At 39.9% G+C, this 13,152-nt stretch overlaps 1 protein-coding gene across 3 annotated transcripts in view; it reads left to right on the top strand.

Moving 5' to 3' along the window:
- The window catches only part of plekhs1.2 (pleckstrin homology domain containing S1, tandem duplicate 2), a 69,782-nt gene extending 57,053 nt beyond the window's left edge, over nt 1–12,729 (top strand). For all 3 annotated transcript variants that reach the window (XM_039742367.1, XM_039742357.1, XM_039742370.1), the window contains 3 exons: nt 5,649–5,784; nt 10,865–10,953; nt 12,634–12,729. In XM_039742367.1, coding sequence (XP_039598301.1) covers nt 5,649–5,784; nt 10,865–10,906 — 178 coding nt within the window. In that variant the 3' untranslated portion in view covers nt 10,907–10,953; nt 12,634–12,729. The remainder of the gene's footprint in view (nt 1–5,648; nt 5,785–10,864; nt 10,954–12,633) is intronic.
- The last annotated feature ends 423 nt before the right edge of the window (nt 12,730–13,152 follow it).

Genomic DNA, 13,152 nt, shown 5'->3' with positions numbered 1-13,152 from the left:
AAAGAAAAATCTATCTTTGTGCATGTGTTAGCTTTGCTGTTAAGATTTCACAGCTTGTGACTTGCGTTCATCGCTCATACTATGATTGTTAGATATATATTTAGTTATTGATGTTCAAATGGACTGATCTTTGGTTTTGACTTTCTGCTTGGGACTTTCTGCTGGTCTCCTGGTCATCCCCTTTAAACTTGTTCGCCTCTTCTTTGTAAGGCTAACAATTAGTAACAATAATTTTCAGGGCCATTTTTCTACTATTTACTGTTACATGGTCATGCAATCTATCTGCAACATACAGAATTGCATGGTACCTCCTGTGTTTTGACAAAATTGTCTCAATATTGTGAATGTCATGTTTAGGTCTGGGTGATACTGAGCCCCCTTTACATTGCCTAGTAGTAGCTGTTGTATTTTGGGTCTCTTGGGTGATCTAAGAATGTATGGGCCATCTCTATATTTTGTTTTTTTTTCAAGCCTATAAGTATTATGTTTAGGCCGATTACCATCTCCCGTTGTTGTCTCTTCCTGTTCGTCCAGTTTGGGTTTGTCTGTGGGCCTATAATTTAAAGTGTCTGGGAGTCACAGAGTTTGTGTTTTTTTTTTTTTAGTAAGTATACTATTGTTACAGTAGGTTAATTTAATTTTAGCTTTAGGTAGATATTTTTTTAAGCTTAGGGTGTGTTTTTTAAGGTTAGTTGATTTTATTTCTGGGTTAAGCTTAGGGTTAGGGTTTCATTGGCGAAAACCAGTGTATTCTGCAGTCAAGCTCAGTAACTCCAGGGATAGTCCTGGTTTCAAAATGAAGGTTGTCCTGTGAGGCTGCATGTGTCTGCTGCAGTTTTAATTGCGTTTTTTTCTATAGGTGTTCTCACCTGTTGGGCTTGTGTGGCTTGAGTGTGCTGTTTAATTCCCTAACCGACAGACCTTATTTATTACAATATGTCAACATTGTATGTGAATTTTGTTTTTGTTCTAAATACATTTTATTTTACTTTTAATTAAATTCTAAGAATCTTGTTTAACACAATCCTTTGTTATTATCATTTGCTCAGTATATTTATAATTTAAGACACCATTTTGTTTTTTGTGGTCTACACAATTTTGTGGCCTCATTGCTACAATGCTGTGATCCATTATCAGCTGGTGTGAGATATGGCCAGCTGTTCATCCCGGCCAATACCCCCACGCCGCTAGATGGAGCCCTTCCGGCAGCATGGAGGTGCCTCGAATTCCAGCACGGCATCATAGATATTGGAGTTTTCCTTCACAGCCCTGCTGGATACCATGGGGGCCACAAGGGAATGCTGCAGAGAGGCTCAGAGACTTTTATGTGCCCTATAACCCGGAAGTACGTCCTGGTCACAGGGACAGAGGAAATGACGTACTTCTGGGATGAAAAAGAAGAGCTTTTGATCTGACCCGGAGGTGCTGGGGAGTCACAGGGACTGAGGGTTCAGAAGCACTTCCGGGTCAAGGACTATAAAGGACTTTGAGAAATCCCAGATGGGCGAGCTGAGCTGGGTGGAAGGGTGGCAACGCGTCTGGGAGAGTGGAGGATTGTGTATTGTTTAGTATTGGTGATTTATATGAGTATTGTGGAGACGAGGGTGCTTTAGGCACTGTATTGTTCAAATAAATTCATAATTTGGACTTTTATCTAATGTCTGGTGTCTGATTTGAGGGTTCAGGGGGACGACGCGCCCCAATCTGTCACACTGGTGTGTTGTAGACGTCACACAGTATGGCATCATCTATAATTTAACAAAGACATTTGATAAGTGCAAACTTATTTTTTCGGTTATGATTTTGACTTTCATTTTTTTTCTATTTGACTTTGATTTCTGAATTATGTTTGGGTTTATGTGTTTTGGTTATTGATTCTATAGCTCTTTCCAATTCATCTTCCGATCCCTGTACCAGCTAGCTCTTGTGGCCTTCCATTCTTACACCCTGCAGCAGAACATTCTTTGTTTTTCATCTGGGCTTCTTGGGACACATTGTGCTTATTTTCTGGTTTCCTCATATTTTAGACTAACATCTGGGTTGAGCAACACATCCCTAGAGAGGTCGACCTTATTTGTTTTTTTGCCTCCAGGATGTGTTCTTTCCGGCCTCATCTATTAGCCGTTTATTTTCAAGAGTAAAACTTTACTGGTCTGTGTTGGATTTTTCCTCCAGCTTTTATTTTATCCATCCACTATCAGAATGCCAGCTGTAGTAAGGTAGTCTTAGTATTGCTTTTCATAGCAGTGGCATATTCTGCATGTGCAGATTTAGTATTCTAAGCTATAACCAATCCACAATCTTTATAATGCCATAATGTAACATCACATACTAAGTATTTTTCCCTAATTACTGCTGAAAGTTTTCATTTCAGTTATCAGTATCTTTCTTTGTTTTTATTATATATATATATATATATATATATATATATATATATATATATATATACAGTGGTGCGAAAAACTATTTGCCCCCTTCCTGATTTCTTATTCTTTTGCATGTTTGTCACACAAAATGTTTCTGATCATCAAACACTTTTAACCATTAGTCAAATGCAGTTTTTAAATGATGGTTTTTATTATTTAGGGAGAAAAAAAAATCTAAACCTACATGGCCCTGTGTGAAAAAGTAATTGCCCCCTTGTTAAAAATAACCTAACTGTGGTGTATCACACCTGAGTTCAATTTCCATAGCCACCCCAGGCCTGATTACTGCCACACCTGTTTCAATCAAGAAATCACTTAAATAGGAGCTGCCTGACACAGAGAAGTAGACCAAAAGCACCTCAAAAGCTAGACATCATGCCAAGATCCAAAGAAATTCAGGAACAAATGAGAACAGAAGTAATTGAGATCTATCAGGCTGGTAAAGGTTATAAAGCCATTTCTAAAGCTTTGGGACTCCAGCGAACCACAGTGAGAGCCATTATCCACAAATGGCAAAAACATGGAACAGTGGTGAACCTTCCCAGGAGTGGCCGGCCGACCAAAATTACCCCAAGAGCGCACAGACGACTCATCCGAGAGGTCACAAAAGACCCCAGGACAACGTCTAAAGAACTGCAGGCTTCACTTGCCTCAATTAAAGTCAGTGTTCACGACTCCACCATAAGAAAGAGACTGGGCAAAAACGGCCTGCATGGCAGATTTCCAAGACGCAAACCACTGTTAAGCAAAAAGAACATTAGGGCTCGTCTCAATTTTTCTAAGAAACATCTCAATGATTGCCAAGACTTTTGGGAAAATACCTTGTGGACTGATGAGACAAAAGTTGAACTTTTTGGAAGGCAAATGTCCGTTACATCTGGCGTAAAAGGAACGCAGCATTTCAGAAAAAGAACATCATACCAACAGTAAAATATGGTGGTGGTAGTGTGATGGTCTGGGGTTGTTTTGCTGCTTCAGGACCTGGAAGGCTTGCTGTGATAGATGGAACCATGAATTCTACCAAAAAATCCTGAAGGAGAATGTCCGGCCATCTGTTCGTCAACTCAAGCTGAAGCGATCTTGGGTGCTGCAACAGGACAATGACCCAAAACACACCAGCAAATCCACCTCTGAATGGCTGAAGAAAAACAAAATGAAGACTTTGGAGTGGCCTAGTCAAAGTCCTGACCTGAATCCAATTGAGATGCTATGGCATGACCTTAAAAGGCGGTTCATGCTAGAAAACCCTCAAATAAAGCTGAATTACAACAATTCTGCAAAGATGAGTGGGCCAAAATTCCTCCAGAGCGCTGTAAAAGACTCATTGCAAGTTATCGCAAACGCTTGATTGCAGTTATTGCTGCTAAGGGTGGCCCAACCAGTTATTAGGTTCAGGGGCCAATTACTTTTTCACACAGGGCCATGTAGGTTTGGATTTTTTTTTCTCCCTAAATAATAAAACCATCATTTAAAAACTGCATTTTGTGTTTACTTGTGTTATATTTGACTAATGGTTAAATGTGTTTGATGATCAGAAACATTTTGTGTGACAAACATGCAGAAGAATAAGAAATCAGGAAGGGGGCAAATAGTTTTTCACACCACTGTATATATATAGTAATATAGTATATTATATAATATGGGTTCTGAGATTTTTCAGGTAAAAAAGACAGAGGATTCAAAGTAAGGTTTGTTATAGTCATTATTATGGTGTCAGAGAGTGGGGACGTGTTGGAGGTTGCTTAGCACATACAAGTAAAAATTTCACTGTACACCTGACAATAATGAATCTTATAATGACCCTGTAATGATTTGGGCTTGACATGAGAGCTCTGTGACAAGAGATTGCCTTGGTACCACAAGGAAGCATTTCCGCCACAAGCTGTCTCCCATTTTGACTCCAGATTTTCAACAAATGAGAAGAGAACGTTGGGTCAATTTAGTTTATCAGCAGTCAAGTGTTCATTTGTTTTATGGAACAAAAAAGAAAACAATGTACCTTAAGGCAAACATTTGAGTAAATGGGCAGAAAATGACAGCTGCCACTTCACAAAATGAAAATCCAGGCACCAAGTTCAAAGAGCAAAAAAGTAAATCAGAAAGCCTATATTCTAACCACAAAACGACCAAACCTGTCTTATTACCTTTTCCCCGACTGATCTGTATGCTAACATTCATATTTGTTTTTGTTTTGAATGAATCCAAAACTTGGATGTCATTCCCACTTCACCACTATCTTTTATAGGGGTAGAGCAATGCAGGTGACAAGAAATGGGGTCATTGCTAACAATAAGGTGGTAGCACCAACAGTACAATAGTGATCATGTGAAAAATGGAGATGTGATAAAAAAAAGTGGAGATGTGATATCACAAAGATAAACAAAAATTGAAAAACAATATTCAGAAAATTAAAAAAAGCATGCCTAGAATGAAACAAAAGATTCCAAATGCAGTTTGCACCTTTATGTACCACCAGTCTCCATTAATGTTAACTTCACATTTTAACTGAATGAATTAGGTTTAGCTATACAGTATAACACAAATGTTATGTAGAGTGTGGCAGACGGCTGGGATCCATGCCGGGCCAGGACACCCCCTTGCTATATGTTCAGGGGGAGCAGCCATGGACTGTGTAATACCTCCCCCAGGATGCTAGATGGCTGCCCCCCTGGGTTGGAGCGGTGCCTCGGTTTCCCGCAGGGCTCCATGGGAATTGGAGTTGGGTGTAGCCCTGTTGGGTCCTGCAGGTGCCGCCAGGTGGTGCTGCAGCTGGTACTCCTGAGCCCGTATGGGCAGTATATTCGCCACACCCAGAAGTGCAGCCGGAACTCTGCGGTCAACCACCTGGAGCACTTCCGGGTGGACTACAAAAGGGGCCAGCAACCACCAGTCAATGGCCAGAGTTGGGAGGAGGAGGATGAAGCTTGACGGAGAAGTGGTGGTGGAAGAAAGGTGGCATTTTTGGTGTTTTGGGACTGTGTTGTGCCTGTGGGGGTCACGGGGAAGACGTGCCGCACAGGTGAAGACAAATAAAACTTTCTTTGGTTTTTATTTGTGCCTCCGGTGTGAGTCTGTATTGGGTCAGGTGTCTGTTTAGTGCATTTTACAAGAGAGATAAAAAGAAAGTAAGTCTTTACTAGTATGATAATGGTGGGTTGGTGCTTTGAGAGCATAACATGCACAGCCTACACTTCTGGCCTCACTGCTCTCTTCCCTCTTTAGCATCACTCAGTGGAGAGGAGCCCCTCACGTCCGGCACCTGTTCTGTAGAGGGGATCGCATTCTAGCCGTTAATGACCTCAGAACTGAGACAGCAAAGGATGTGGAGCTCTACTTGAACAAAGTGATGAAAACACAAGTAAGTAATTCTGTAAGAAAAAACTCAAATGTGCCTCCGAGCTCCTCCAGATAGGATGGACAATTGAACACGTTTTCTTTGTTTTACATTTTTGCTATTTATCATCACTAACCTGTTAGAGAAAAAGAACAATGTATTTGTATTGCCAATAATATGGTGATAATTAAACATGTGAATTTTTTAAAGATGAATGCTAGCATTGTGGCTTAGATGCTAAGGCAATGGAATGTAGACCACCATGCCACAGATTTCATTCCTACAGCTAGCTCTCAAGGTTATTTCAAGCCAGTCATATACTGCAAGTGGGCAGATCTCCCAGCGATTCCAAAAATAAAATTAAAGAGATCAATTTATCTTTGTGGGTGGCGTAGCAGGGCAGTAGTGAATGCTGCCGCTTCAAGGGTCCAGCCTCCTGGGTTTGAATTGCACGCACAGTTATTAAGTATGTGGGGAGTTTGGACATTTTTGATGTGTCTTCAGTGTTTACCTCCCATATCCTCAAAGACTTGCTAGTTTGATTAATTGACCTCTCACAGTTGGCCCCAGTCTGGGAATGGGTGTGTTTGAGTGGGCCCTGTGATGGAATGGCGCACTGCTCAGGGCTGATTTCTTTCATTTGCCAACATTGCCAGGATACCGTTTACCCCACCAACACCACAACCCCAATTTAAATTATTCTGGTTTTAGAATGTTGTAGGTATATGCTTTTGAATTAAAGTTTGTGTAAAGTGCCTTGAAAGTAACTATATCAAAGGGAGGCAGACTCCAGTGCCTGCAGTTTTCCCTTCCCCGAGTCTGCAGTTCTTCTTAACATATAAATATAAATACAAACATGTTTAAATATTTTGGTAAACTGACAAACAGAATTCTTATTTTTACTCAGAATGAAATCCAAAATCAGGAGGAAAGCACGTTAATTAAAATTAGATGCATGTCTATCCTGCACTAACTATGCTATTACAGTAAAACCTTGGATTGCAAGTAACTTGGTCTGCGAGTGTTTTGCAAAACGAGCTAAAATTTTAATAAATTTTAACTTGCTAAACAAACGAGGTCTTGCAATACGAGTAGTACGTATACATTTTGTCTGCCGAGCATCACGTGATCACAAATTTTTCTCCCTCTGTGGGATTCTGGGTAATCATCTCCCATGCTCGGTTTCAGTCGGTGTGCCTCACTTGTACAGTCAACACCTGTACGAGGGTATACTGTTTACTATAGCATTGTGACTGTGTGTGTGTGTTGTAACATGTGAGTCCCTGTCTTGCATCCCAAAACACAAAGCTGAATCTCAGTACTTTAGCAACACCAGTTTTATTCAGCTTGAAACAGGAACAGCACGGTTATTTATTGTAGCGGGATCTGCCACTCCCCTATATACAAACACAACAGTCAGGCAGCGTCATGGCCAGGTTAGTGGCTAAGTAATACTGTGCCCTGCGCATTTATAATGTTCCTTGTAACACCCATCAACGGTAGGCGCTTATAGCATGTCCGCACTCTTTTCTGATTCACTTTTGTGGCGAACTGCTGCAGTGCTGGGAGCCTGCGGTTGCTTCTGGACACTCTTCAATGTGTCATCCCATTGGGGAGAAGTCCCAAAAGAGTTTAGAAACCTTACAGTACTTTATGTCCAAGTGTAGTGACTCGTCAGGCAAAAGCATCTGTCATGTGATTAGTTCCTTGTTGCAAAAAAAGAAAAAGATTCCAGTGAACCAACAGATAGCAGTGATTCTGTTAGTTAGAGTGAAAGTCGTCCTACACAACACACCTCCTTTCCTCTCTGTCGTCTCCATCACACCAGCCACGATTATTTTCAAAGGTACAGTGCAAGTTAATTTGTTTGATGTATTTTTACATTATATTTTGTATTAATCATTGTTATATGAATAGTTTTGGGTTGTAGAATGAATCATCTGAGTTTCCCTTATTTGTTATGGGGAAATTCGCTTTGATATACGAGTGCTTTGGATTACAAGCACATTTCCGGAATGAATTACGCTCGCAAACCAAGGCACCACTGTAGTTGCATATTAAAGGTTATTACAAAATAAGGCTTAGCCTTATTAGCTTAGAAAAAAAATGGTTGTTGTTGCAAAAATGCTGAGCACAAGCTTGACACTGGGGAAAAAAAAACCAGCATTAGAAAAATGTAGAAGAGAACAGACCATTCAGACCAACAAAATTTGCCAGTCCCAACCACTTAATTCTTAAAAAATAACATCAAGTCTAGCTTTGAAGGTTCATAAAGTCCTACTATCTACCACACTACTTGGTATCTTATTCCATGTGTCTATGGTTCTCTGTGTGCAAAGAAAAACTTCCTAATGTTTGTGTAAAATGTAACCCTAACAAGTTTCTAACTGTCTCCCCGTGTTCTTGAACTCATTTGAACTCAACAATCCACTGTACTCATTCCTTTCATACTTTTAAACACTTCATTCATGTACCTTTTAATCTCCTTTTGCTTAAAATGAAAAGGTTCAATTCTCTCAATCTTTCCTCATAAATCATCCACTGTAGTCCCAATGTCACATCCATACAAAACTTGAAAAAACCTTGTAAAGATTAACCTTCCAAAAAGTTATAAAGAACTGTAAAATAAAATTTTATACACAGCAGGAAAAATGCGTTTTCGTTAGTATCATATCAGTTCAAGCTTTTGAATAGCTATATAATTTACAAACTGTTATTGGTTGGAGAAATACTATTTTGGTTCAACCTCACATTTTCTTTATCTTCCTGTCCAACCATTTGGATGTGCTAATTGCCATCTCTGGTGTCAATACAAAGACCACAAAGTCTGTGCTTCTTCTTTCTGTGTGTATTTAGAACATTAGAAATATTACAAGCCAACAGAGCTCGCCAGTCCTATCCACTTGTATAAGTTATCTGTGATGCACATTAAGCTTACTTGCCTAAGTGGCATTAAGTTACTTTGATCTGCCTGATCACCCTTTTTATACAATGGGATATTTTATGTGTTAAAAACCAGTCCCTGATTACGTCTATAAGCTCGTGCTTTTGTACTCTGCTATTTGCAAGGTTAGCCCAATTAATATTTGGTCAGTTAAAGTCGCCAATGATTATAATATCCCCCTGTATACTTGACTTTTTAATATTGTTAAAAAGATGTGCATGTAAATTCCTGTCTGCATAAGGGGGTCTATAGCACACTCCTAAAATAAGACATCTTTCCTTAGTACTTTCCATACAAATCCAGACATCCTCACTAAGATGTGGCTTATGCTCCAACAGAAGAAGACTTACATTTAAATTCTCTTTTATATAAATGGCAACCCCACCTCCTTTTCTGTTATGTTCTGTCACTCCTTGTTATTTAGCCAAGTTTCTGTTATTCCTATAATATCATAATTATGCTCAGCTACATACAACTCCAACTTGCTTGTTTTATTTTAATACTTCTAGCATTAAGGCAAGCTATTTTAATGTGTTACTTATTTTATGTATTTTAATATCTAGATGTATAACTTTTTTTACTTACTTTTATACTTCCATATTGTAATATTAATAATGATTTTATACTTGTATTGGTCATTTTGTATTGATAGTTATTTTTCATTTGTTAATTATTGGGTACTACTCTATTGGAATTACTTCCAAAAATGTTGAAGAAAACTAATCAACAGTTAGTCACAGACCGTCCACCACTAACACACATCCACTGATGCCATTGTTACATCACTTGAATTGCAATGTGCTGTCTGTGGAAGCTATTCAGCTACTGCAAGCCTATTTGTGTTTCATTGTAAAGTACAGGCAGTCCCCGGGTTATGTACGAGATATGGACTGTAGTTTTGTACTTAAGTTGAATTTGTATGTAAGTCGGAACAGGTACATTATTTTAATAAATGCTACTGTTGACCGACTGTAACCAAGTGCTCTGCCAATGAATGATGGAGTTTCACCTCTCTCTGACCTTTTTATTATTTCTAATTTTATTCAATGGTGATGGTTTTTCTTTTCTTTACTTTATCACCAACACTTGCATCAGATTTGTGTTTCAGAGACATTCTTGAAGGGTAAAGACAAAAGGTTAAGAGGATCTCTTCTGCACAGCACTCTACACGCTATCACAGCAGGAAGGCACCCGTCATCAACACGTCTGATGTACTGACAAGAGGCAACTTCCTGCTATGTGCGTAACAGAACAAGCAGGCTTGCTATTGAGAATGAATGGGGCGCCCACCACACAGTCACTTCCGTTACAGTATGCTGCCTGCAGCATCTGCTATCCGAGAACGAACACGGTGCGGCCAAAGGCGGGTAGTGAATCGGCCACCATTGCCCCCATTCAACAGGCAGCCATCCGAGGCACACTACAATGCTACCCCTCCGCCCCCCCGTTCTCCCTCAATGGCCGGGTCACCGCTTGCAGCATCACCAGCCGTCCACCGAGAATGAGCGGGGCAGCCGTGTGTGGTGGACGGGTAGTGAAATGCCCCTCTCCGCTCCATCCAGCCTGCATCCAGTCAGGAGTGGTATTTGCGGCAGTGTACTGGGCGGGCAGCAAACCGCCCCATCAAGCCTCTGTCCTGCACACGAGTGATAGCTGTGGCCCCGGTGACTATGGACCAAGGGTCACCGCTTGCTTCCAGGAGCCGCCCAAGGGACACTACACTGCCCAAGCAGTGAAATCGTCCCGCTCTAGCCACTGTTTGCAGCGTCCCCAGGCCAAAGATGACGAGCGGCTGTTACTGAGGCACATGCATCGCAGCTGCTGCCCCGTTCGTAAGTCGTAGGTCAGAGGTCCGTAACCTGGAGACTACCTGTACTGTTAAAAAGCAGTATTTAATGTAGTACTTGCATTCTATTATTACTATTATTTTTGAATATGCGTCATTGTTGCAAAGATATTTAATAAACAAAGATGTAATAACCTACTCTTAGATGAAGTAAATAAAATATGTGAAATGTTCTAAATTTCATAACAGTTAACTAAAGTCATTGAACACACCTAAATATTACACCATAAGTACATTTTCTAACGTGTTTATGTTAGCTCTATTACACTCAATGTTCCTTTAAAATTATGCTATGTCTTTTTTTCTTTGTTCAGGTAAAAATGAAAATCCAACGAACACAAGAAAGCCAGCTTTAAAATCAGTAACAGATCAGCCTTTAGAGAGACTCTGTGTATAATGAATGGTAAGCAGACAAAATATACTGATAATACATCGGAATTGTCTATTCTTACCTACATCTGTGTTTATTTGCATCTGTGATATAACAGTTTAGAGACACTGTCTTTCGATTTCTATATAGACACACAAACGTTTTTAGTTTTAAGGGCCCATTCACACCTAAGCGTTTTCTAGAGTTATAGCACTAAACCAGAATGCTCCTAAATTGCTTGTAAAGTTGTGTTCCATTGTTCTCAATGACACTGTTCAGACCTAAGACTTGCATGCAGCACTTTTTGAGTGTTTTCGGCCAAGTGCTTGCTTGTTCCACTGAAATCAATGGTAAAAGAAAACCAAAGAGCGTTTTGGAAGTGTTTTTACAGGAAGTCACTGCCTCTTCCTGGACGAAGTAGTTCATTGAAACAAAAAAAAAACATGGCAATGTCGTTGTGCACACATACATATTGGCCTTCTTGTTAAAACTATTGAGGGACAGATTAAAGTAATCAAATGATAAGAATTCCACAGAAGTTATAGGTATACACTTGCTGTTAATCAGGTTCAAGATTCGTACAGATGTTTTAACAAATAGGCAGAATAAGATTGGCATGTGTCCATGCACTTCTGGATTGATTGGCATTATTGAGCGTGTTGAACTGAGTTTTAACACTGAATATTAATATGTCTTACAGGTACTTCTCAATTAAGAAAATATCTTTAGTCTTTCATGAAGTAAATCCCCAATCTGAGTCCCCGGGTGAACGATGTCAACTATGCCACCAAATCACGCTATTTTAAAATTTATTTAGGAAATAACTGAGTTAAAGCTAAACATATACTTTAATAATATGTTTCTGTTACCAGATTGCAGGCAGCACACTCTCTTTTGCTTGGCTCTGCGATCAAACCCTGAAAAGGATCAGCATGCCATTCACCACATTTGCTTCTTTACTTACACCCAGTGCTGCTGCTGCGATAATCACTGATTCCCAGTGACCCTAAACTGGGCAGATTCAATTTACGCCTCAGCCCATGCAGGATTAATTGTATATGAATACAATGTGTGTTCAGTTCTTTTGAGTCGTGTACTGCTGTGCTTGATGCCCTCTTCCTCACCAGCTGTCACTAGATGACCAGTTTACACGTTTGCACGATGTGGCACCGACAGCTTTTTTATTTTTTGTGAAATAATGCAATTTTTTTCCACATATCACTACTTACATACTTCGAAATGACCAAAGTTTTTCAAAGAGAGCCCAAAATTGTCCTCTCGACTTCCTTTGCTGCATAACAGGATGAACCCGATATGTTCACTCATGATGCCAACAACAACTGCACTTCAGGACTGTGTTCTCCAGGATTAAAGGCATTAAAGTCATAGAAGACATCTTGGAGACACAGCAGTTATCTCAGAAAATGGAAATGATGTCAATCTTATCTTCCCTCCCTAATGCTTCTTTGAAAATGCTTGAAAAATGGCCAAAAAAGCCTGAACAGCATTTGAAAACGTTAGACATTTTGGAACACATTAAACAAACACTGGAAATTTCAAACGCTCAAATGTGAATGTGCCCTAAAACTGGGAACCATTTGTGTAAGGTTTTTTTTTTTACTTGTGTGGTTTCTTGGGGATAATCTTAGTTATACATCATATACATCAAGAGCGGCACTAGTCTGAGTGATTTTCTGACTCTTACCATTGCAGGGTGCTGCCATTCTAAAGGAGACTGATCTTCAGGAGTCTAAAGGAGAATATCCTAATGTGTGTCTGTGGATTACCATCCATCCATCCATTATCCAACCCGCTACCCCCTAACTACAGGGTCACGGGGGTCTGCTGGAGCCATTCCCAGCCAACAAAGGCAGGAAACAAACCCCAAGCAGAGCGCCAGCCCACCACAGGGCACACACACACCCACACAGTAGGGACAATTTAGAATCACCAATGCACCTACAGTTGTGCTTGAAAGTTTGTGAACCCTTTAGAATTTTCTCTATTTCTGCATACGTATGACCTAAAACATCATCAGATTTTCACTCAAGTCCTAAAAGTAGATAAAGAGAAACCAGTTAAACGAATGAGACAAAAATATTATACTTGGTCATTTATTTATTGAGGAAAATGATTGAATATTACATATTTGTGTGTGACAGAAGTATGTGAACCTCTAGGATTAGCAGTTAGTTTGAAGGTGAAATTCGAGTCAGGTGTTTTCAGTCAATG

This window comes from Polypterus senegalus, chromosome 1 (assembly GCF_016835505.1).
Source record: "Polypterus senegalus isolate Bchr_013 chromosome 1, ASM1683550v1, whole genome shotgun sequence".
Classification (NCBI taxonomy): domain Eukaryota; kingdom Metazoa; phylum Chordata; class Cladistia; order Polypteriformes; family Polypteridae; genus Polypterus; species Polypterus senegalus.
Note: the sequence above shows the minus strand (reverse complement) of the source record. Positions and strands in the feature narration are given on the sequence as shown.